Raw genomic sequence first — 25,303 nt, 5'->3', positions numbered from 1 at the left:
ATTCTGCAAAGAAAATTTGCGAATCTGAAACTTTTTTTTAATTTTGTCAATTTAACATAACGTGAAAAGGCCCCTGTAATGCATGTGACTAAAGTGTGGTCACAGATTAGCCTGTGCAGTCCTCACATTTTAATTATGGACGATATTTTCGGTCTATACTGGATTTTCGGTATGACGAGACTTGTTTTAAATGAAACATTCGATAAAAGCAAAAAGTGTCGAACCTGATGATCCTGTGCGGTCGATACGGCACGCGCATGCATTATATAATATAATATTATGATACATTAAATTGTACACGCTCGCTTTAAATAAACATCCATACACATATTCAGAAAACAGTATGATATAATACATATTTTTACAATTATATATCTAGTGTTCCGGAACGAGTTTTATTTGAAACTAACCTTTCAAAGCAAAGATTTTCTGTCATAAAAATTCAACATTTAATTCGAAATGTTTTACGTAAGCTTCTCAGAGCATGTGCCCTTAGCCTTCAAGTAGTTTAATTTGATCCCATGTGTCATTTGCGACTTTAAATCGTAAAATAAAGTCGTTGTTCTTACGACCTTCTTCTGTAGTTGACTCACCCCTCCCCCACATTGCTACAGTCGTTGGTTTTGAAAAACTTGTTCAGCAGTAGAATTTTTTATGTTCGTATCCAAGCAACATGAAAACACAAAACCAGTATCAGTACATGTTAAATCAAAGTATTTGCAACTATGGGTTTTAAATCACGGATGTGTCCATCAAAATCTTTGATAAAAGCAAAAGGGCAAACCAGTTTTTCGTTGTTTAGTAAACCCTCGTTCGTTTAATGCCTCCCAGTAATAGATTAAGTTGTTTAGACGTGTCTTTATGCTGATAGATTGAAAATAAGGACTGCAATTTTCTTGTAGAGCCAATAAATAACCGAACACACGATTCGTATGTAAGATATGGAACAGGTTTCACTAAGAAACATATATCGCGTTCGAGACTAAATTGTCATAGTTATTTGTTTATCTTTATATGGAATTATCTTTAGGAGGAATGGTGCATGAAAGAATTCTCATGATCGAGTGGGTCGTTGGTGAAACTAATCACACTGATTGCATGATAACAAGTTATCAACTTATAAATGAATGATGATTTATTAATAGAGGATTTAACCGCTGCAAACCAGGGACCTACAATGTTTGTATAGGTCCCTGTGCACACTTAACAAAAATATCAACAAAATAAACAATCACATCGCATCAAAATGGTCTCCACAATGTTTCCTTGATCACGTGTCTAACTGTGTCCCGATGTCCAATAAAAACAACGCCTTCTGATTCGGATATGACGTCACTGTTTTCCAATGATGAGACGTTCATTCTTGAGTAACACGAGTCTACTGAACTATCGAGGCTGGGATACGCGAGTCGATAATTATTTGCAGGAACGCTTAAACCATCGGAGTATTCTCGAGACAGCAGGTTTTGATTGGCAATGAGTGAAACACCAGGAGTGTTCAGCGGGTATGACGACAATTTCCTGATGTTATTTGCCCTCACAGGTGTAGACATGTTTTGTTCTCCGGGCATATGATTTCGGACACATCTTTGAGGAACATTCAGCGCCATGTGTAAATGGTCACTTATTGCGCTAATCGTCTTAGGGTCTGCATATTTCTGATTGGTGAGGTACGCTAATACCTCCCATGCACAAGCCTGAAACCCGGATGTGTAGGCTATCGACTCGGTTGTCTTGGATACTGAACTTTGGCGCTGTTGTAAGTGCTGCAGATGGAAAACTGTGAGGTCTAGAATGTCAGCCTTGTCTATACGCGTCATGGGAGACGTCTGGGTATACGAATAAAAATGGTATTGTGCATTTGGGAGATATAACAAAGACGTATAACAATGTTTATGTATTTTTGTATGTATGATATTTATGCTGATTACCGGTATTTGTGGATAGTTCATGTACGTTTCACATCCATAATAATTTCACAAATTAACTACACTGTTTGATTATGTAACACACATATATTGTACTAATTTTGAGCCCTTTACGCCTTGCATGTGCTACTTGTATGTGTACATATAAGACTTTTATTCAAAAACATACTTGGTCACATGCAAAACAGCTGCAATTTGCGGTGATGATGACAGTGATAATGACCTTGTCTTAATAGTTACTTTTATTAGAACTATGCTGGTGTTGATTGAGTAACTATTTCCGCAACAAATACCGACAGTTGGTCCGTTATGTCTACATTACACATACATCTTGAATTCTTGACTAAATAAGTAATAACATATATGCGTTACCTACTCTCTGATTGTGTCCGCTATGAGCCGCTTCAGTTGGTCGATGCTGTGGTTCATGCGCTCCCGTCGCTGCTTCTCCACCAGCGGCTTCCGGATCTGAAAACACAGGATCCCATGGCGTTATTGTTGGAGCTATATAAGATGCGTGAATAGCATACCATGTTGAATTATGCAAATTTTGAGTTTAATTCTATGATAATGGTAATATTTCGTCGGTAGTTAATTGATTATTTACCTATGTACAATTCTTTCTGTAAATTCACCTTTTGTGATGTACTGAACAACACCGTTCGAGTATGAAATTGCAACTTGTATTGAACCACTTGCAAAAATGCGTTGTGTATAATATTAAATGCGATCACGTTAAAAGCTGACGTTTTTAAATATGTATTATTATAATACGCCACTGCTTCGTTTGGTATAAACGTAAAAAAACTTCCAGAATAATGTTAGATGGTAATGGATATATTTCCCTTTTGAATGGTCAACAGATGTAGTGTACAAGACAGTTTGCAGTATGTTATAACAAGTTCCATATTAAAATAACATTCAATTTATAATGATCTTTGATCGAAGCTCACCTTTTTCAAATAGCTGGAGTTCTCCTTTCCACATTTGTGCAATCCAGACATTTTCATCGTGTATGGAAACAGAAAAAGTAACTCTTGCTAAAGAGAAAATCTAAACTACTCCAAACACCTATTTGATGCGATATTTTTCTGTTTTAGCTGATACAATTTTGTTACTACGACTTATGTATCAAGACTTATTAACCCCACGTACACGTGTCAGTTAAAGGCACGAGTTGATCGTCATAAACACGTCACGTGGATATCCTTAATTAGCAGCAAACGTGTAATAAACGCGTGACAAAAACGTAACACTTTAGTTAAACGAGTCAACGTGTGCCACAAAGTATGTATCAATTAAAGACTAATTGGTTATATAAATGAAAGAAACAATTAAAGTATTTTTCCAATAAAATAACACTTTACACAAGTTAACTGATAATTTGTCTGTGGATCGATTAGATGTATGGGCACATGGATTTAATAATAGTTATTATTTTCTGATTCATGTAATAAATACTGGTGTTCTCTCAAAACTTTTCAATCCAACCTGTTCGAAGCACCCGACACATCATATGTAAAGCGACTATGTATAAGCATCAATTTAAAGTAATACATACTATTTAAATTTTTCCATTAATAAGTTATTTTAACATATTTTTATTTCATTTTGATTAATTAAATTAAGTTAATATACTATAAACTGTCTTATAAGCCATGCGTTATGTGAGTAAACAATCGAATATTGTGGCCATTGATTTGTAAAACAAAAAAAACTGTTAAAATTAAGCTGATATTTTATTTAATAAATACCAGACGTTAAGTACCCTTCATAAGCCCAAAACATACTTAATTTAAAGTTACAGATGAAATATACCATTTTTTATTCTTGTCGGTACTTATTAAATCTTTTTATTACAACCTTTTTTGAAATAAAATTGTATTATTTTATTCGTAAGCTTCATTTAATTTTGATCTCATACGCCTGTCCAAGTCAACATAAACATATAAAAATGTAAGCATTTTCTCTGACCAAAGCAGTAAACAAATCATGTTTATTAGGAAGTAAACAACACAGCTAATACAGAGGTTTATTTTTTACTTGAAGTCTTGAACAAATACTTACATCGTATGTCCATCTTAATATATCAATAAATGTACGAAACATATAGTATCTTATATGAAGCGGATGTATTTATGACAACATACTTTATGAGCTTCCGTCTCTTATAAAAGAAATATACAAAACGAAATAACACACCAGTGACCACATAAGTTTTTGCACAAGCATGTATATAGGGACTATGTTTTTAAACTTTACAAACAAACAAATATAAATGTTATATATAAAACTTTTTCTAAAGCATAATGTCAATATGGTAGAATAAAACATACATCTTTGATTTACACTGTTAACGTATAATTTTATAATTTTAATTGAGAATAATTATTGCTTAATACTAAATATACCAAAACAGTCCAAGAGACCTTGATATTTCCCGTTGTGATTCTCTAACCTTCATATGGTAGCCTTCACCATACTGTGGCTTAATAGTTCCATCCTATGAATGATATAAACGTCATGAAAGTTACGTGAGAACTTATAGGACATATACAACAAAATTGAAAATTCATGCTTAAAATTGGACCTTGTAGCACTGACCTTGAGTTGGCATGACTTGCGTTTGTACATTGTATGAATCATTAAAAACACTTGAGATAGGGTTACATTATCAAACTTTTAAGAGCGTATGGGATCGTATATGAGCCGAGCGGACACAATTACTGTAAAAAAAAAGGCTAAAATGGAACCTTGATGACTGGCTTATAATGAATTCATTCATCATAAGGTCCCAATGAGCAAAACAAATGATCAAAGTTTCACGTCGATTCTTTTAAGAGTATTATGGATATGAAGACAAAAACATAATACATTTAAGTGTCACCTTAACCTAAGGTTAGAATGACTTCTGCGCATTTTCTTAATTACCTAAACACTTAGGCAAGTATTGTGCAAATAAATCCTTCAAAAAGTACAGGTATGTTAGATATCGAGTGAACACACAAATGGAGGCTCAACAACTTAGGCATTCACGTTTGACCTTGAACTTGAGCTGGCATTACTACTAAGTACATGTACTTCATTCAGTAACGTTAATATTTAAGCAGTTTTCCTGAAAATATGCAAAGGGTAGATTATATATTTATCCTACCGAGAAGACTGACAGTGAATGACAGTCCTCAAATCTCCCCCGTAAAGCTTTGCGATGGGGAATTATAACTGACGAACATAGAATATAATTATGTATCAAATACATAAACACGTACCGACATTCTAATCACTCTCGTCAACACCTAAATAACGCTCGATTGGTCATTGTCGGCTCGGGTACTACTTGCATGTATCCCGGGTACATGTAATTATACTTACATGTACCGCGGGTACGGTAAATATACTGAAACGTACCCGGCCAATATTTTACTCTGCCCGAGTTTTCTTCACGCCTAAAAACAGATGTCGTAAAACGCGCTACCGATTACCGTAATTACGAAACACACTTCTTATTTTATCTGCATCAACATGCTTTTTGAGTATGAGTTTCGATAATATAGAGACCATTTAACAGAAAATTGACATAAATATGAAAATTAATAAGTTAAAAAAATAGCCGACAGCGACTGATTTAGCGTTAAAATTCCCGGGTACGTTTTAGTATATTACCGTGCTCGGGGTACATGTTAGTATACGTAAGTGTAACCGGGGTACATGTAAGTAGTACCCGAGCCGACAATGACAAATCGAGCTTAACTAGTTCGTTGTTTTGGGGGTATAATTATGCGCATTGATTTTCCGCTTTGCGCAGTATCAAAATCGCAAAATGCCAAAAAATGTATGTTCGGCATTTTTAATGGGAACAATCGATTTACTTTATTATTTGAAACGAGTTGGCAAAAACACGTAAAAATGTAGTCCATTGTTTGGATAAAAGGCGCAATGCCGAAACGTTAATATATGGAGTAGAATAAGAGGATTGGTTATTATTTAATGTCCATTAGGATAATTACACAGAACCTAAAATATTGTACAGTTTAAGAAATAATAGCTGAATATTTGATCAAAATGAGATATACAGAAGTTAATGATATTTAAAGTGTTACCATAAAATATATTTGAAGATGTTTTGAACAAAGAATTGTATATTCAAAAGCAGTACTCGTTCACTATATCGAAGATCTATCAAATAGCATTTTAATTTAATTGCTAGATCTTTGAATGCGCACATGTATCATATAATTATTTTTTATATAAGCTGTATTCCTTTCTGCCTCATAATAAATACTTTATTTCCAACAATTTGGTCTTAGATATATCAATACACATTTATTGGTGGAACTTCGCTTTGGCTTATATCATAGTCTTCTACCAGTAATAACATATTTACAGAGAAAAGAAATACAAAACAAACGTTACACGCGTAAATATCGAATGTTACAAAGATCTACGAATAAACTTCGATCGATCTCTGAATGGTGTGGCAAAGCGGTAAATGCATACATTTGTATCAACACGAAAATATAATGCGTGCTATTTCATTAATAATAAAACGTTTACTTCATCAAACAGTTAATTAAACAAAATATAATATAATACTTTAAAATGGTAATTACAGTGTTTACTGTCATATTTTTGCTCTGTGTTAAATTATAGCTAAGCAATGATGTTGTGTTTAAGCCTTTAATTCTTCTGTTGTTGATGTTGTTTAATTATACCGGGGTATGTGATAATTACTTTAAAAGAGGATAATTAAAATGAAATACATGATTTTACTCAACCGCTATGACAAAGACCGTCGCAAATAATTTGAGTAAAGTGTTATTGCATTAATTACTTTAATTTGATTGCCACTTGTAGATCATTTGTAAAACAAATTGGAAATAAATGAAGACTCTTTGTTGGCACACGTTGACTCGTTTAACTAAAGTGTCCAGTGTTTGTCACGCGTTTATTACAAGTTTGCTGCTAATTAAGGATATCCACGTGACGTGTTAATGACGATCAACTCGTGCCTTTAACTGACACGAAACAATTGAGTATATAAGTAATAATATACCTCGTCGAAGCATAACAGTATTATCAACTGAGAAAGAGTTATATAGAAAATAAAATAAAAAAAGAATCATGGCGGACTCGATTTTTTCCTTGCAATTGTTTCTGGTATTTTGTGAACACAATGAAAATATCTACAGTGAAACAAGCTGGGCAGGAGGAATTCAGCTATTTGAGACAGGTAAGTTTCAATCGTAGATATTAGCTTATATATTGAAACATATTTTAAAAGACAAAACCTCTGATGGAGATGTACATTACACGACTTCAGAACCATCTTATCCTGATACATTTTATTTGTTTTAGTAATAACCGAACCCATAAAATGTATTACAATATAACTTCGGCTTCTTAAGAGTTTTCATGAACAAACATCAGGATGAATTCTAACTTAATAGCAGAAATGCTACACCTATTTACAAGAAAACGCATTTCATACAGGCCATTACCCTAATCGCTGCCAACAAAATATTGTCATACAAATTAGCTCAAATTTCACGTAAGAGCCAAGATGGTATACGGTACACGTTGAATTTTAATTAGGCACTCAACAGCATCACTCTCATTATGTGTTTTTCTGTTCTCAGATCAGGAAGCCGCTGGTGGAGAAGCAGCGACGGGAGCGCATGAACCACAGCATCGACCAACTGAACCGGCTCATAGCGGACACCATTAGAGAACAGGTAAGGCACGGTGTTAATATATCATTATTGTTTCACACGTGTTACTGAAATGTCAAACGTTATTGCAAATAACTATATACTACGTGTATCGTGACATCATCACTAATTGTAAACTATACCATATTTATTCACAACATACGGTAAAGTATAAATGTATGGCTCATTAAATTTTGTCCACTTTCTGAATTTATCTACTTTGGTTGTAAAACTTCTTTCTGTTTCATTTCACACTGTCTTCGTGTAAATTGTATCACCTGTTAATTACCCACACTGGCCATGCATTTTACCATATATGTATTATTAGTGTATATGTAGTGAGTTTTGCTTTACTAGTTCAATTAATTGATGGTTGTATTGCATTGTAATTTAGACAAAGATGCCAAAATAGTGTATTTGTATGGAGAGTTTACTTCAATAAATGATTTTTATTACCAGTAGTGTGCATTTTTATAAAAAAATGGACATATGGTACAAAAGTTTAAAAGCTTCACTAGTTTTATTTGATAATAGCAAACATGCAATTCAAGACACTAACACAATATGTTTGAACATACACTGTAGCCTAAAGCCATACGTCTTTGATTTGATTTCCAAATGTACAATACATTTTTTAATTCTTATCCCCAGACGTCTCCTATGACGCGTGTAGACAAGGCAGACATTCTTGATCGCACAGTGCTCCACATTCAGCAGCTTCAACAACGCAACGGCTCAGCTTCTATGGCAACCGAGTCGGTCGCCTACCAATCCGGGTTCCAGGCTTGTGCAAGGGAGGTTATGACGTATCTAACCTCACAGAAATCTCCAGACATAAAGACGATCAAAGCGCTGAGTGATCATCTACACGCGACGCAGCCTGTTCCTCAAATGTGTGTCCGAAATAAAACGCTCGTTTAACGTCATATGTCTACCCCAGTGAGAATAAATGACGTCAGGAAAATGTCGACATATACTCTCAACACTCCGGATTTTTCTCCCATTACATACGCAAGTGCGTTTCCTGAAGGATATTTCCATGGGCGACCTTTCGCAGAGAGCAACTTGAGAATCTCGGATTCAAGCAACGATAGTTCATCAGACTCGTGTTACTCGAGTATGAATGTCTCATCTATGGAAAACAGCGACGTACTATCTGAAGTCGATGTTTCTATTGGACATGGCGACAAAATTGGTCACGTGATTAAGGATTCATTTTGGAGACCGTTTTAGTTATTCATGAATTTTTGTATAGACGGTTATATGTTTATCTTGTTAAGATTGCAAATTTATTTACTTCTATGAATAAAGTAGAAGTCACGTACTTTCGAGTCGTTTTTTTATTACAGTTTATCTTTGTTTAATCTGTATCTCACATTCTACAGCTAATTTTAATGGGATAGTGTCTTACTGCACGGCATGCACTTATTCTCTTTATGGTGGAGGTTGTGGCGAGCACCAGAAGGTTCATTCGGTGGTGGTGAAACATTGCGTCTCGGCGTTTCTACTTCCAGAATTTGTACGTTGTATCGCCATATAAATCATTAACACGTTAAACCAAACGTCTACACGTTCAATGTTTTAAATGACGCCGGAAGCGCACCCAATAATTTCTCTATTGCAGACTATTTGCTGCGTTATTTCAATGCATCTTTTTCAAAGAGACACATAGGAAACAAATTATCAGTTTGAAATGTTTGTCTCGTCTGTAATGATAAATAAAACAACATGTTTAACCGACCTTAAAACCGCTCAGACAATTCCACGTTTCGTTTATATAACCGACGCCGTTACCTCCGGTTCGGTTTCAAGTCTATTCTCCGTGCCCATGGCTTGAGACGACAACGCCTCCTTCAAAAGACATCTTTCGACCCGTGGTGGCAATATAAAAGCAATAAAAATAGTTGTGTTAATACAATCGGATAGAGAACATTGATAAGACAATAACTTCAAATTAATGCAAACATAAAATATCTAAGAATAAAGCTTTGTCTAATAATTCACGATAACTTAATATTAAAATTTACAAAACGCAATTTTGAGAAGTATACCATCACGTGGTCTGTCTTTCTTAATACTAAAAATTAAAAGAAAAACACAAAAAGACTTATGCAATATCTTTTCCCAGAATTCATAATGATTTTTATGTTATACATATACATTTCACTAAATCTCTAAAGTTATACAACTGCTCATAATTATACAAGTTCTCCATTTAAATTTATGAAATCACGTGGTCGGTGTAACCGAATTCTAAAAATGCAAAATATTTAATATCTTCCTAAAATATATACTGCATGTCATATTCTAAATGTAAATACGCCTAACAAGATACAAGTGTCTATAATTAAATAAGTTCTCCTTTGGAAAGAAAGAGTAAAAGACAAATTTATGAAACCACGTGGTTTTAAATGTAAACTAGTAAACCATAGCGCGACCTACCCTGTGATGCAAGGAGCTAGTAAAAGAACGACAATTTGCATTGGCAGTGGTTTTATACTTAGTGGACGAGTCTATGTGTTAGAGTTGACTGGGTAGGATGGGTTATACAATTGGGGTTCGGGTTTCGGCGATCCCTTAAGAAAAAAGCGTTTGCGTTGAATAAGACAGTTTATTCTTGAGCGAATAAACGTTAATATATCCGGATGTACCATGTCTAAAAATACCTCAAGTTCTGCTACTTTATTCGATAACGAATCAACGTTTGTAAACCACAATTTCAAAAATGTATCTGCATCTTCAGACGAACCCTTTAACACATTATTTGAACATCCTGCATAATCCACACTTTCCTTTGAACGACTTAAAAATTGAACATTTTGAACGTGATTAACAATATTTTGAACATTTTGAACGCGATTTACTGTGCTTTTAACATGTTTAACTGTTAACATATTTACATTACAATAACTGTGATCCTAACCATTTAATGACCGTCCCCCGACCCTTGAGGGGAGGGTAGAGTAGTCCCTGCTACACCAGATGGCAAGTTAATCGCTTGTCTGTGTTGAAATTAAACGATCTTATCCCGCCGGATAGCCCATATTTTCCCTGGGAAGTCTTTTTTCATAGCCTCTAGTGTTTTCTTCAATATAATATTGTTTTCTCTCTGCTTCTGAGTGAGGTCTCTCCCTATTCCCACCTTTGAAAGTATTCCTTAGTATTTCTCTTGATGCGACTCTCAATAAATAGCCTTATGGGGCGTATTTTCGCACTATTTGGGAAGAGACGACCTAATCTTGTTACGTTCTCTAATTGTGATGGATCCAAATCTATTCCAATGCTACTTATTACCTCCCCTAGCAATGCAATGTCCCTTTCCTTTGAACTTCAATTCTCCGCTTCTTTAAGATTAAAGAATGTCATATTACTAGCTCTCAACGCCTCTTCCCTTTTGTCTAAGAGTACCTCACTAACCTTTTCGCTGATCAATTTCGGTAGCTTGAGCTTCATTTCCGCCACATCCTTCATTACAATACTTATCTCCGACGCCTGATTTGACAACTTCCCATTAACGTCTTTTAATCCACAGTTTACTATTTTGACCTCTTCCTCTAGCTGATCCTGCCTTTTTTACACTAAAGTGAGAATTTTAAGTAGCTTTTGAAAAGCTCCTCTACAACTTTTGCAATACCACTGGATGCTATCGTCCGATTTGGTTAGAAACTTATAATCATCCACGGGAAACATATTGACAATTAATATGATGCCATTTCTCACACACACAACACACTAATGCCTTATCATCTGACCCTACCTCCTTCTTACAGTCCTCACAGCTATTACGATTAGATTTCTTGGGCGGCATTATGGTGTCGGACACACAAGGTTATTCGGACACACAAGGTTATTCACAAAAACTGATTTCAAAGGGTTAGCACAATTAAATTTGATAACGAACACAAATCACTATGTTGGAATAATGTATAACTCCAAAGATAACTCAAATTGGTCACACAAAAACACTTGATGATCGCGGATATTTTTAAATAAATAAAGATAAACAACTATGATAAATAAAATAATACAATTTCCAAAAAAATGTTTTTATGAAATTGCATGGTATTTACAGTTATTGATAATGAAATGTATCACCATGATGATTTATTTCAGCTTATAAAATTCTCAAATGCACAAAGAAAAATTATATAGATGAATGTGGTATAAGTGTGTATGATTGTGCTCTCAAAAGCAGGTTTAAAAATAAATTGTAATGGAAATACCAAGCTTTTGTCATTTTAGTCAGCATCTTGGCCGCCATCTTGGCGGCCATTTTTTTTGCAGCAGCAAGAGCTTTTTTGTATTTAATGCCTCTAGGATGTTGATATTTACCTAAACGAATTATTGAAGAGAAAAAAGATGAGTATTTCAAAAATATAGGAGATATAGGAAATTGTGTACTTTTGCGGCCATGTTTGCGGCAATTTTGGATTTTTCGCAAAATGCTCAATGGTGCCAAGGTGGCATCCGATGGATTTTGGTTCTAGAGATGTTGGGGAACAATAATATCGCAACACAGTTTATGCGTACGAAAAATCCATGTCAGCCCAAAATCAGGGTTTGACATCTAGACTACTAAACGTCCATGATGTTCCGCATTCTCCAAAAGCAATCTCATTCAGAAAATGATGCATTTTTGTATAGCATAACATAGTAAATGTGTCTTGTTCTGTGAAAATTGGTCAAAATGTATGTGCGTAAAGTGTCGTCCCAAAATAAGACTATGCAGTACGCACAGGCTAATCAGGGACGACACTTTCCGCTTGAACTAGATTTTCGGTTAAACGAAAAATACCATTAAAACGGAAAGTGTCGTCCCTGATTAGCCTGTGTTGACTGCACAGGCTAATCTGGGACAACACTTTACGCACATGCAATTTGCCAAATTTTCACAGAACAAGACACAAATGGATATAGGAACAGCTACCTGTTCAAAGTGCTTCATTCAAACAAGATCCGCTAATACAAAGTATTGGTCTACTCATGCGGTGGGAAAACATAATTATAATATGAAGCATAAATCTCTTTAGAACCGTGCCATTGAGACGGTTCTAATTAGTACCTGCACCATATGGTTTTGATTAAAATTAAATTAGTTAATGGTGTAGTATTCACCTTATATGGGGCTTTGTTTTATATGGATATCACACTTTGTCTACTATTGTGACCTCCATTTTTTTTATTTCAATTGTATTTAAATCAGACTTTTGCATTTGAAATCAAGAAATGAGTAAAATATAAAGGTTCAGACTCAATAACGATATGATGACAGTTTGTTCCTGAAAAATGTCGCGTTTGTCTAAAAAAACGGCCATTTTTCGGCCATTTTGGATTTGTTGTTTTGTTTTTAATTTGTTATTATTTATTTCACCCTTTAACATTATAATTCAACAAAGAAACAACAAAATAACACTTAATTTGAGACAAAATAAAGCAAATACATAATGTTTTTGAAGAGTTATGAATGATGATTTCTTCATTTTGGCAGCCATCTTGGATTTTTCAAAATGCTCAACAATGCCAGAGTGGCATCCGATGGATTCTAAATCAGGACATATTGTAGTACACGTTTATGCACAAATATTGTATGCGTACTATAAATCCAGGCACTCTAATTCTGTTGAGATACCCCTACCAATGACAGAAAGATATGGTAAGAAATTTTTTAGGTATGCTGCTGCCAAACTATGGAATGACCTTCCGGAAAACTTCAGGAAAGCATCCTCTTTTAACCAGTTCCGATCTCTAGTAAATACTTGACATGGGGAAAACTGCTCTTGTTCCTCGTGCGATGTCACATAATTGTCTTTTCAATAGCCTTGGCAGCGATATACCTGAATTTTTGTTATTTCGTTATTTTGCCATGTTATGTTGCCAGCTTTTCTATGTTGTTCTGTTTCCGTTATTTTGCTCTCTGTTGCTGCTAGTTTATAGTTTATAGATAGCTTAGCAAAGTCTAGAACGATTAGTTGCATGCCCATTATAGCTTTATTAGCCTGCAATGCTTTAAATATGTGTAAGAATTTATATGTACTTGTACGTCGGTTTAAAAAGCTCATTAGAGCTTATGGTACTTGTTTGTGTATTCTACTTTGTAAATAAAATGTACTTGACTTGACTTGAGGCTTTTTGCTTTACATCCAGGCTATGGTTTTAATGTTCATGTAAACCTGTTTACCTATTCCGAGTTATATGCACCTTGGTCGGTATATAACAAGTGAACCATTTTAATTTATCGGCGTTACCTTATTCCTTTTGAAACGGCTTCTTATGGCAGTTTTCGTTGCTGATACAACTATTTTAGTTTCGATCCAACAATGCAAAAGAACAATTAAACTGGTGACGTACACAATCAACAACGGTTATCCATGAGGTTTTGTCATCGTTAGTTATACGTTAGGAAATTAAAATATTCTTGCTTCAAAAATTACGGAATTGCATGGCATTTGGTTTCTTAAGAGTGTGTTACAGCAACAATGTACAGGGATACGCACCGAATCCTCGCGTAGAGGGCATTTCAACTACATCCGGGCTTTGTTTTACAGAAACAATGTTACTAAAATAAAATGCTACATAGTTTTTTAACTTGATTAAAATAACTATGATTTAAGTTAAAAGAACGGGTGAGATGGGTAAAAAAACCTCATCATATTCAAATGAATAGTGTAGCTAAAATGACGCGCGTCATGCGAAATTGGTCCTTTGTCAAATGCATCCAGCATAACACAACACAACTCTGCGAGTCCGATCAGAAGCTAAGCTGTAGGATATAACCCATTTATGCAAAGTGGACTCTCCCATCTTTCTAAATTGGATCAATGTATTTCCAAAATTACGGATGTCTAGTACATTTATTTCTATATTTAGAATATTTCTTACAGAAATTCCTTTAAGCAAACAGCGCAGACCCTGATGAGACGCCGCATCATGCGGTCTACGCTGTTTGCCAAATCCTTTTTTTCTAGACGCTCGGCATAAATGGGATAAAATCACGCAAAGTTTGTGATCTCTTAAGTGAACATGGGTGGCTCTAGACCAAACTGCTCGCATGCGAAGGCTGATCTTTATCTACGCTGGCTTTAAAATGCATTAGACCCATGTTCGCATGACGCAGGTCAAAATGTGTCAATTATTACTTCCTATTGATAATTGTTTGTTTTTCATTGATATTGATAGTGAATATAAATGGTGACGATAGTGATTATGGAGGTGGTGGTGGTGGTGGTGGTGACGATGATGATGACGATGATGCCGACGACGACGACGACGACTTCGACGACGACGATTATGATGATTATGATTATGATGATGATGATGATGATGATGATGATGATGATGATGATGATGATGATGATGATGATGATGATGATGATGATGATGATGATGATGATGATGATGATGATGATGATGATGATGATGATGATATTGATGATGATGATGACTTACTTGCTGTTCCGTCCAGGGAGCTTCTGTAATTTCGATACATGTTTGTTAACTTGGCTCGCGGCGAATCCTTGCTGCACTTATTAAATAGTATAAATGTTCACTATTCTTTTTCTGCGGAAAACAAGTCTTGTGGTGTTAACTATTACAGTCTGTACACAATGTCTGTTTATCAAAAATACTTTCATAATGCCTGGTATTATTGACAGTAACCACCCAATTATTGAATATCTTTGTAAAATCGATCACGATATCGGAAACATAAATCGCAGTCTAAATATAGTCGCGAATGAACTAGTTCACGGTTGAATAATCAAGCGATATTGATCGATTGATCTTAGGTTGAGCGAGTTAAAGGTTAGTTTAAACCTATTTATTTGAGCTCGATTGCATTGAAAGTCCCAGGCTTATTTAAACGCTCTAGAGGCCGTTTCCTGGGCCTAGAAGCAGTATTTGGTGTATTTGGGGGCGATTTAAAGAACGCTCCCCGAGTGGGGATCGAACCCATTACCTCCCGGTCGCTAGACGGACACCATATCCATTACGCCACGGCAACCAGGTTAAAGTGTTCAAGGTGCCAAGTGAAAGTATAAAAACATGTACGCCGGATTAAACGATAGACCAAGTATAATTGTATTGCAGAAGCAAGCTTATTATGTTTACTATTTGATACGGTGTCAATTTATTATTGTAATTTTTTTATTAAAATGTATGCGAACAAAATAATGTTATTCAATCATCAGTGAATTGCTCTATCCAGTAAAAATACTTTAAAGAATATAATAAGGGTATAACGAAGAACAAAAATTAGCATTTGTATCGCAATATACAGATAAACAGGTTTCCCCGGAGTATATGCAATTATGTGGATGCTAAAAATCTAGGCGACGCGAATTTAATTTCATTCATATTAATGTTTTCAATGTTAACGATATTTGAATGAAAACACTGTCAACTGTGTTATAAATATCATCTGTTGGTAATGAGTTGTACATTTCGTTAAAAACGGTCTTCACCTGTCCCGCTTAAGAAACATTTCCATTATATTTATTATTATATAAACTATATTCCCAAACAGATATCCGTCGTTTACATCGGCAAAGCCAGCCTATTTTACTATGGATGTACATACGGCAGTTTAAATTATTTGTTGTTGAAGTGATTTGCTAATAGATTGGTGAAATGAATATTTGAAAAGAATGTCCATTTTTTGTGCCGTAGAGTTAAGTAAACCAACCACTAAGGCCCGTTGACGTTTCTAAATAATATTTCCCTGAGCTAATATTTTTTGCTGTTTGCACAGCTTGGCGAAAAGAGCACCTAAACGTGTTCCAAATTGAAGAGCATTCAGTCTATTTTCGTGTCTAGAACGATTTCCTCTTATCACTTCATTTCTCAAAATGTTTTTTCCATTACCTCTTCTACTAAATCAGAGGGTTTGATCGTCGAAAGAAGCATCCTTTATAACCTTTCACCCACCTCCTTATAGCATGTGACAATGTGTAGTCAGGGTAAGACCCCGTCCTCATTAGACATAATACTTCAAACTTCCATTCTTCGGAATGCTTACCTTCAAAACATGGCAGGGTCCGTATGCCCACTTTATGAAGTTCATTTGTCATTACATCTTTTGTCAAACCGTCTTCTTCTGTTATAATTCTTGTAAGATCAATTTCTGTTTGTTGCAATATTTCTCAAGGTGTATTCTCATTTTGTTCTCCCATTCTTCTTATTGTTATTTCTCGACCCAGCATTTGATTTCTACTATGTTGCCGTAGCAATTCCTTTCCTTTCACTTTGACGTATATATCTCCACACTATCTGGTTGGTGGTGATGTCACCTTCTGCGGCGTAGTCTTTCGCTCATGTGGTCCACAAAGATAGTATAAGCCACGTCATGCGAAAATGGACCTAATGCCGTATGCGCAGCTCGAGACTACTGTGAAACCATTTATTTTCGTCGGCACAAAATTTCTCCCTTTTCATAAAAATGACTATTTCGTCCGCTCTTAAATTCGTCCATTTCTGGTTTGGAAAAAAAACAACGTCCGATTTGTTTGTAATACATGTAATACGCTAAAAAATAGTAGATGCAGTTAAAACCAAACAACCAAACACAAATCAAAATGTTGTTTATTAATTTGTAACAAAGCGCAGAATATATTTCAGTCAGGTGTTGATCACACACCGTCATATTTTAATTGGGTTTAATAGTATTGTCTTTAATTCGGATACGCCGCGTGTAGGCTGTATAATCTGCAACACCCCTGAAAAACACAATACACACAATGGGTAATAAAGTTTTTAACAATTAGCGCTAATCAACACTATTATACCTAAACGAAGTCGACGCATTCGATACAGCCTTATTGCATTCGCGTTTTACAGGAAATGTCAGTTGTCAGTACAATGTATAATGAACACCCCTTTGTGTCAAAACCGGATTTAACTTGAGTGTGAATAGTCGACTTTTCATGTTCTTTGTATCAATACCATCTGTGCATCTGTATTATAAGTATACCAGTCAACAAACAAGGTGCGCGCCTCCGCATATGGGTATTCGGACGTTCAAAAAATTGACTAACGGTTTAGCGTTCACGCCTTCGAACGCATTAAGCAATATAACTCGTTTTTTTTTCACTATTTCTTTATTTGCAAAATTACTAGTGGCTTATAACGTACCTTGCAATCTTTTTTTCTCGCATTTTGCGAGTGTGCGAGTGTTAATTTCGAGCCCTGTGTATATGCGTGGATTACGCTGGATTTAAATGCCTCATGCCTACGGTAATTCAGTCTTATTTGTTTCAAATATGGGACATGATTGTTCGTTAGGATCTTGAATTAGTCCATCGGTCGAAGGACGAAAAAGGCGAAAATTAATGTCGGACGAATAATAATGGTTTCACAGTAGTCTGCCCAGTTTGCGCAATATATTCGTGAACTACCATGTCAACTATAAAATCACTAAAAGTATCTTGTTTTTCTCATTAGCGAACGATGAAGCTCCTGACCAGACTACGCGTATGCGAATGTTGGTCTTAAGGTACACTGGCTGCATACAGCGTTATATCCATTCTTTGAACGACTTGGTTCGTAGTTCTATCCACTCCGATCAAAGAATGATCCATTGTTCTTGTATGTTTGTGGTACCGTATTTACAATAGGCATATTTTCTATATCAGTTGCCATTTACTTTTAATTCACGTTATACAAAGACCTTATGCACTCATGCTCTATGCTATACATGCCTTATATTGATTCGCCGTAAAAATATTCGACTACCGTATTGTGTTCATGTCCGATAAAACACCATCCTCTCTCTCCCTAAAATTGGGTATCTCACTCTGCAATGCTAAGTCAGACTTCTCTCTTATTCTCCTTTCGATTAATTCCTGTTCCTCTTTCAAGTATTTGACTTAGGTGCGTTTTCGTAATATTAGTGTGTATTTTTAATAATAGACAGCACGTACACAGTTTGAAATATGTAGACAACACATATATTCGCTCAAAGTATGACTTTCACAAGTGGCGAAAGGTCCCGTGTACCCGTGTACTAACCAAATAAACTTGCTTTTGTTTAACTTATGTTCTCAGTTTAAAACTGACAACCCGCACAGATATGACCTTATATCGAACTCTTTCCGTTTTCCGACAAACATACCACCCTAATTTTAAAAATTTGAAATATAACAAAAAATGTATTAAAAAAAACTGGATAAAATTGATCATACTTGATCTTGAGCCAATACGGACTGGGGCAAAAATATTTACATTGTATCAATGAAAATGAAATCTGATATTATAATTACAATCGTTGTGCCATGTTAAAATGGATTAAAAGAAGTAAGGAAAAAAACATGCCTGTTGAGTAATTGTTCAAATTACGCTCAAATCCTTCAAACCAACTCTTGGTTATTACGGTTATTGATAATTACATGTATGCCCATTAGTATTTTTGATTTAAACAATAAACAAAAGCAGCACAAATAGTGTATAGCTAATATATATTTTTTCTGTAAATAAAAATCACATGCGAATACGTGCGAATTGACATTTAGTCCAAAATACATAGAAGTACGTGGATACGGTTGAGAAAACAAAGATCGGCTATGGACTCACACACGTGTGACGGAACCAACTTTCTATTTCGACGGTTTCGACGCCAGATGAGAATATAACGAATTTCAACTCATTCGCTGCAGAATATTACAGAAGTATGCAATAAACTTCTAACGCTGCCTTTGACACACCCAAACTATCGCAAATGGTGAGTCTGGGATCGCCGGTGTAAGCGTACCGCATGTAGTTGCTTACAGCGAGAGCGACTGGAACAGGGAAGAGTCTCATTCTTGTAACGATACTTCTGCACAACTGTTCCTCGCACATTTCCGCTGCATTCGTCCGATCAAAATATGTTCCTTTAATTCGAAACATATTAATTATCACAAGTTCCGTCGTTTGGCGGCCATATTGGAACCGTTAACTGCCAAGAACGTTACGCTGTGATCTCATTATGTAAATCTACAAATACCCAACTTAGGATGTTCGACTTACTATTGCTTGTTTTGTGCATTTGGTATTTCTGAGTCTGGGTCAAGTCCGACTTTGAGCTTTGTCTAACAGAACAACAGACGCTTACGTACATGGCTGAAAACGTCGCCTGACAAGCGTCATAGTCTTTTAACACTTTAACAACAATAATATATGTAAAATGCCGTTCTCAAATAAGCTTTCATTATTTAAAAGAAAATTACCATTTGTGCATAAGTGTATTAACATAACGTATCTGATCATGTCTCTCACTTCCTAATTGACAACAGCATACATTTCGAGTTATATGTAGGTTACGCCATGATTGTAAATTAAGTGGTGTATACATGTATTTATTTCAGAAATATTTTTTTAATCAGCAGTATATCATTTCATTTTGATTAAGCACGCTCGAAGGTATTGGCGATTTATAAATTTCCCTTGAAAATGTAATTAAATAGTGTTTCAATCTGTGGATAATTACAGCCACTTTGGGTTCTTATAGGAATACTTATAGGACTTGCGTAAGGGAAGATAGCTATTCCATTGACATCATGCTGAAAATAACAACAACAACAATAACGAAAACAATAACACCATTTATTCCAGAAAGAGTGCCTATACTAAAGCTTCTGGCCTACAATAGTGTATATAAAAACAATATTCACTTGAGCTTAAATATCAAGCGTCAATCTTTACTTAATGAAATTTTTCAACTTGATGCATTGGTATACAGGTTCGCTTGAAAATAATCCGCCTTTATTAAGATCAGTAGCGGGTTTTCAAGCAATAGGTTAATTCATTATGTCTGCGCAAGAAAGGATTGCTTTGTTTATATTAGAATATTCACCCATGACTTGGACATGCGCAGGTTAAGTACAAACTTGAACTGTAGTATTAACATAATTATCATTTTGATTTCGCTAATTATTTTCTTTATCATGACTTTATAGTAATTTTTCTTTTTATACTACTATTAAAAGGACCGTTAACCACGAACACGAATAAAAGAAAGGATGCAAAGCCGTATTTTTCACAATTATTAGTTTATATTGATTAAAATATCACGACTGATATATAACATTACTTGAAAACAGTTGTTAAGTTTTCATATTTTCAGTATATTTGTTTGTTTTTCCTGGGTAGGTCTACCACGTAACAACCAGTTAACTATAAATAGCGCCGATAAATTGATCATCATCGTCACGTGGTAAACCCAGGAATGAAAATTGTGCATGCGTAGTGAATTGTATATATTATATATATAACATTATCAATCTACTTGCGTTATTTATAGTGTTTATATTGTTACGTCACCTATTTTCGCGACGTACTTTCGATTTCACATCGCGAAATTTTATTACCGAATATACTAAAATCATGAACTTTTTTCAAGTTATTTAATATACTAGTCGTAATATTTTAATCAATATAAACTAATAATTGTTAAAAAATACGGTATTTTAAAACTTTGCTTTTTTGTCATTGGTTGTTGACGGTACCTTTAATAATTATACTAATGCAACTACTTTATTTAGTATTGTTTTGTTAATGTTGTTGCCAAAGTAATGGTAAATAGCTTATGCACTGTATATTTTATCCAAACGTATACATGACACAATCATGTCTATTTCACAACCGGGTAGACGCACTAAATAAGATAGGTCAAATTAACATACAATAAAATAAATGCAAAAATAAAATGTGTTTTCGGTGCGATAAGACATATTTACTGACCGGAATTAGTATAAATTAACCTTATTCAGTCGCACAAAGAAGAACAAAGAACTATTTATTTATAGATCTTTGAGCCAGGCTATCTAGAGGCTAACCCCATACCAATTGGTATGATGGTAATACCATTGCCTGTCCGTACAGGCTAACTCCGTTAACCTAAGGCCTGTTGAACAGACTTACTCGAGTTGTATCGGGTGACACTTGTTGGTTCCAAATTAAACACTGTTCGATAAACTGTATCCTGTAATTACTCAATTTTCGGACGAAAAAAAAAGTTATTGAATAGGTTAATTCCGCAAACTTAGATACATAAATATAGTCCCAGGAGTGAACAGCTTTTACGCGATGGTTTCGTTCATATAAAAACTGATATATTCGCTTTTAGTAATAATGAAACAGAACATATATGCTATCTACATACAATAGATCGCCAACATTTATATACGCGCTATTGCCATTTTTGTGTTTCGTGAGTTACATTTAATATTCGTTAGAGTGTGTGCAGCAACGATGTGTCGGTATTCGAGCGTACGGAATTAAGATTATTTAGAGTGTTTGCAGCGAAGTGTCGGTATTCGCGCGTACGGAATTTGGATTCTTTAGAGTGTTTGCAGCGAAGTGTCGGTATTCGCGCGTACGGAATTTAGATTCTTTAGAGTGTTTGCAGCGAAGTGTCGGTATTCGAGCGTACGGAATTTAGATTCTTTAGAGTGTTTGCATTGAAGTGTAAGTATTCGCGCGTACGAAATTTATATTCTTTAGAGTGTTTGCAGCGAAGTGTCGGTATTCGAGCGTACGGAATTTAGATTATTTAGAGTGTTTGCAGCGAAGTGTAAAGTATTCGCGCGTACGGAATTTAGATTCTTTAGAGTGTTTGCAGTGAAGTGTCAGTATTCGCGCGTACTAAATTTATATTCTTTAGAGTGTTTGCAGCGAAGTGTCGGTATTCGCGCGTACGGAATTTAGATTCTTTAGAGTGTTTACAACGATGCGTCGGTACATTCGAGGGCTTTGTTTTACAGAACAGAACAGAACAGAACAGAAAGTTTATTCATATAACTTAAACATTTACAGTTCATCGTTACATATACAAAACTGACAATATATAAGCAATAAGCACATGCATAGTAATGCGAAAGTGACCAAACTAGTACATAAAAAGGTGTTAAAAATGCACTAAGGCCATCGAATTACTCAACGTTTGCATTCAATGTATCAGTTCTCATTTTAAAAGCATTTTTACAATATATCGCGAGTTTATTTAGGACTTTGGTTTTATTATTTGTTAACAAAAGAATAAATTTATGCATACTAGGTCGGTTATAATAGAATTTGTCAATATACATTTTTCTTATATCTGTATAAAGAGGACATACAATTACAAAATGGTATTCGTCTTCAATATCATTTGAGTTACATAGATTACATATGCGTTCGTTTTTAGGAATATTTGTATGTCTCCCAGATTCAATTTTTAACATGTGGGACGAAAGTCTTAATTTTGATATGTATTTTCTTAAATTAAAGTTTTAGATTATGTTAAGGTAATCAGATAGTTCAAATCGATGTTTCAATTCTTTGTATAAAGTTAATAAACTTTTAACGTTTAAATCATTTAGCCACAAACCTATGTACATATCAATTAGTCTATTTTTAAATATAGGAATAAATACATTTGCATTTACTGATTCTGGGTACATCCAAACATCTACAAAACCAGTGTTTTGAAGTAAGTCTCGTACTTTGGTAATCCAATTGTTACATCGTATTATATTTTCAGCAACATTTCTCATGTAACATAGTGTACTATATAATATACAATTAGTTTGTTTAACAGTTTACAATTTTATGAAATATTTTATAATTCGTACAACAACATGGTGACTCAGTTTTTCAAAGTTTTAACAATTGAATAAAATAACAATCATTTAAGTTTGGAGACATTTTGCTCTTTCTTTGCAGGCATTAACTTCGCTATGAAGATTATTTTTTTTACTGAAAATATATAAAGATGGCCCTTCAGTACTTCATTTTATTATACGGACAGAAGTTAAATATATTGTAGATTTATATATTTAAATGTGATTGAAATGTACTGATTCTTTTTAAATCGCTCTATAGTTTTTTAATGGATCTTAACGCAGTGCACAGAGAAGAATCCCCCCTATCATCCATATTTCAGTGTCGAAATTAGAGGTATTTTTTCCTTTGACGTGATAACAGCTAGTTTATCAATGCTTTAATGCTACTGCTCCGCTTTGTAAGCAAAACAAACTAGAACTGTCATAAGAACACTCGACCATTCTTCGGCAAATATAGTAAAATGAACTTACATTACATTTTCTGTAAGTTATGACCACGAAAAGTATGAGCCTTGCTTGGGATATCGGATTTGAATTTATGTGCGTCAAGTGTCGTCCCAGAATTGCTTGTGCGTCCGTAATCAGGGCCGACACTTGTGCATCAACTTGTGACATAGTCTTTCAAACTCAAAATACACATGCACAAAGTCCTTTTCAATGTTCGTAACGATTTATTTTCATTGAATTATTTCTAACACAGCGTTTTCCATTGTTCGTAAAATAATATAAACTATAAATTAACTGTAATGGCCTATTGGACCCATGACAATAACAAATTGTGTGACCCTTATGTCCGGCCGTGTACGTAATTTTTTTCTCCCCTCTACTGACGAACAGTGTATTAATATAGATTTGAACAACCAATGGTGACGTGTACAACGCAAAACCCAGTGCCCAAAGCTAGCGAAGTACCATACAACTAATCAAAGTACTGACAGTACTGGTGTGCCGATGCTTTTGAAGAGGATGGATATAAAAGCATCAATTTAAGTTTATCAACATCACCACAATTGTGTACTTTTTATTGCATGTCATTTATCCGCGTCCTTAATTTAAGATCTGGCATAGCTGCAGGGTACAAAAACTTTAAGACAATCCGCAGTTCTTTGTAAAACTTAATTAAGAACAATAGGATTTTTGGCAAAATTGTTTCGTACCCAAAATTTTCGTACCCAACATTTTATTTCTTACCCAAAAGTTTCGTACCCACGTTTTTCACATATGGGTACGAACAAAAATGTGGGTACGAAAATTGTGGGTACATAAACATATTTGGGTACAAAAATTTGGGTAAAAAAAAATTGGATACACAAATTTTGGGTACGAAAAAGTTTGCCCACCAAAAATTTGGGTACCAACAAAATATGGTTACATAAAAATGTGGGTAGGAAAAAACGAAAAAAAATTGGAAAGAAAAGTTGGGTACGAAAATCTTTGGGTACGAAAAAAATGTCGGAAAGTTGGGTTACCTGTAAGTATACTCAAAAGTATCATTTGAAAATCGGTGTACGGTGAAGTATACTTCAAAGTACCCGGGATACGGGGAAGTAGTACCCGTGGGGAACTTGACCCATTCAGCCGAAGTACCGGTACATAGATTGTTAGAGATAAAAAAAATTTGGTACGAGAGAAATTTGGTTACGAAAAACAATTTGGGTACGAAACAAATTTTGGAACAAAAAAATGGGGTACGGCTTGTAATTAAAAACTTTCAATTAATTGCATAATAATAAAATGTACGCTTACTATGAATTATTAGAACACAGTATGGTAACAATCCTTATCAAGTAAAAGTGAACACTAATAACACATTATTCATTTGGGGTTAAGCAAGGAAATTTAAACAATGCCTTATTTAGGAAATGTAAATTGTTCGAGCTCAATGCTGCGCCATAAGTTTACCAACTGTACCAGGTACTGAATGAAATTATATGAAAATGAAAAACATTTGTGCATATTCAACAGGCACGGTTCAGACATGCTTTTCAAGAAATTAAAAGCTGGTCTACATTATAATACAATTAACGTTAAGCTCTTGTGATATGCTGCATCTAATGGATTCAAGATGTCACTAAGTGTATCTTAAAATATATTG

The 25,303-nt window shown here is 34.7% G+C and overlaps 2 protein-coding genes across 9 annotated transcripts in view; one reads left to right on the top strand and one right to left on the bottom strand.

Annotated features, from left to right (window-relative positions):
• Positions 1–25,303, top strand: part of LOC127842840 (receptor-type tyrosine-protein phosphatase epsilon-like) — a 569,039-nt gene that overhangs the window by 211,705 nt on the left and 332,031 nt on the right. The window lies entirely within an intron of this gene.
• LOC127842848 (transcription factor HES-4-A-like) lies at positions 1,204–2,985 on the bottom strand. Of its 2 annotated transcripts, none has more exons than XM_052372611.1 (3): positions 2,882–2,979; positions 2,305–2,396; positions 1,204–1,829 (listed from the first exon to the last, which is right to left on the bottom strand). In XM_052372611.1, the coding sequence occupies exons 1-3, from the start codon at positions 2,913–2,915 to the stop codon at positions 1,242–1,244; spliced, it is 714 nt and encodes a 237-aa protein (XP_052228571.1). In that variant the 5' UTR covers positions 2,916–2,979; the 3' UTR covers positions 1,204–1,241. The 2 variants fall into 2 exon arrangements, 1 of the variants encoding a protein (XP_052228571.1); XR_008031910.1 differs by having other exon boundaries at positions 1,812–1,829; positions 2,301–2,396; positions 2,882–2,985.

This window comes from Dreissena polymorpha, chromosome 8 (assembly GCF_020536995.1).
Source record: "Dreissena polymorpha isolate Duluth1 chromosome 8, UMN_Dpol_1.0, whole genome shotgun sequence".
Classification (NCBI taxonomy): domain Eukaryota; kingdom Metazoa; phylum Mollusca; class Bivalvia; order Myida; family Dreissenidae; genus Dreissena; species Dreissena polymorpha.
This window is presented reverse-complemented; position numbering and strand designations above follow the sequence as displayed.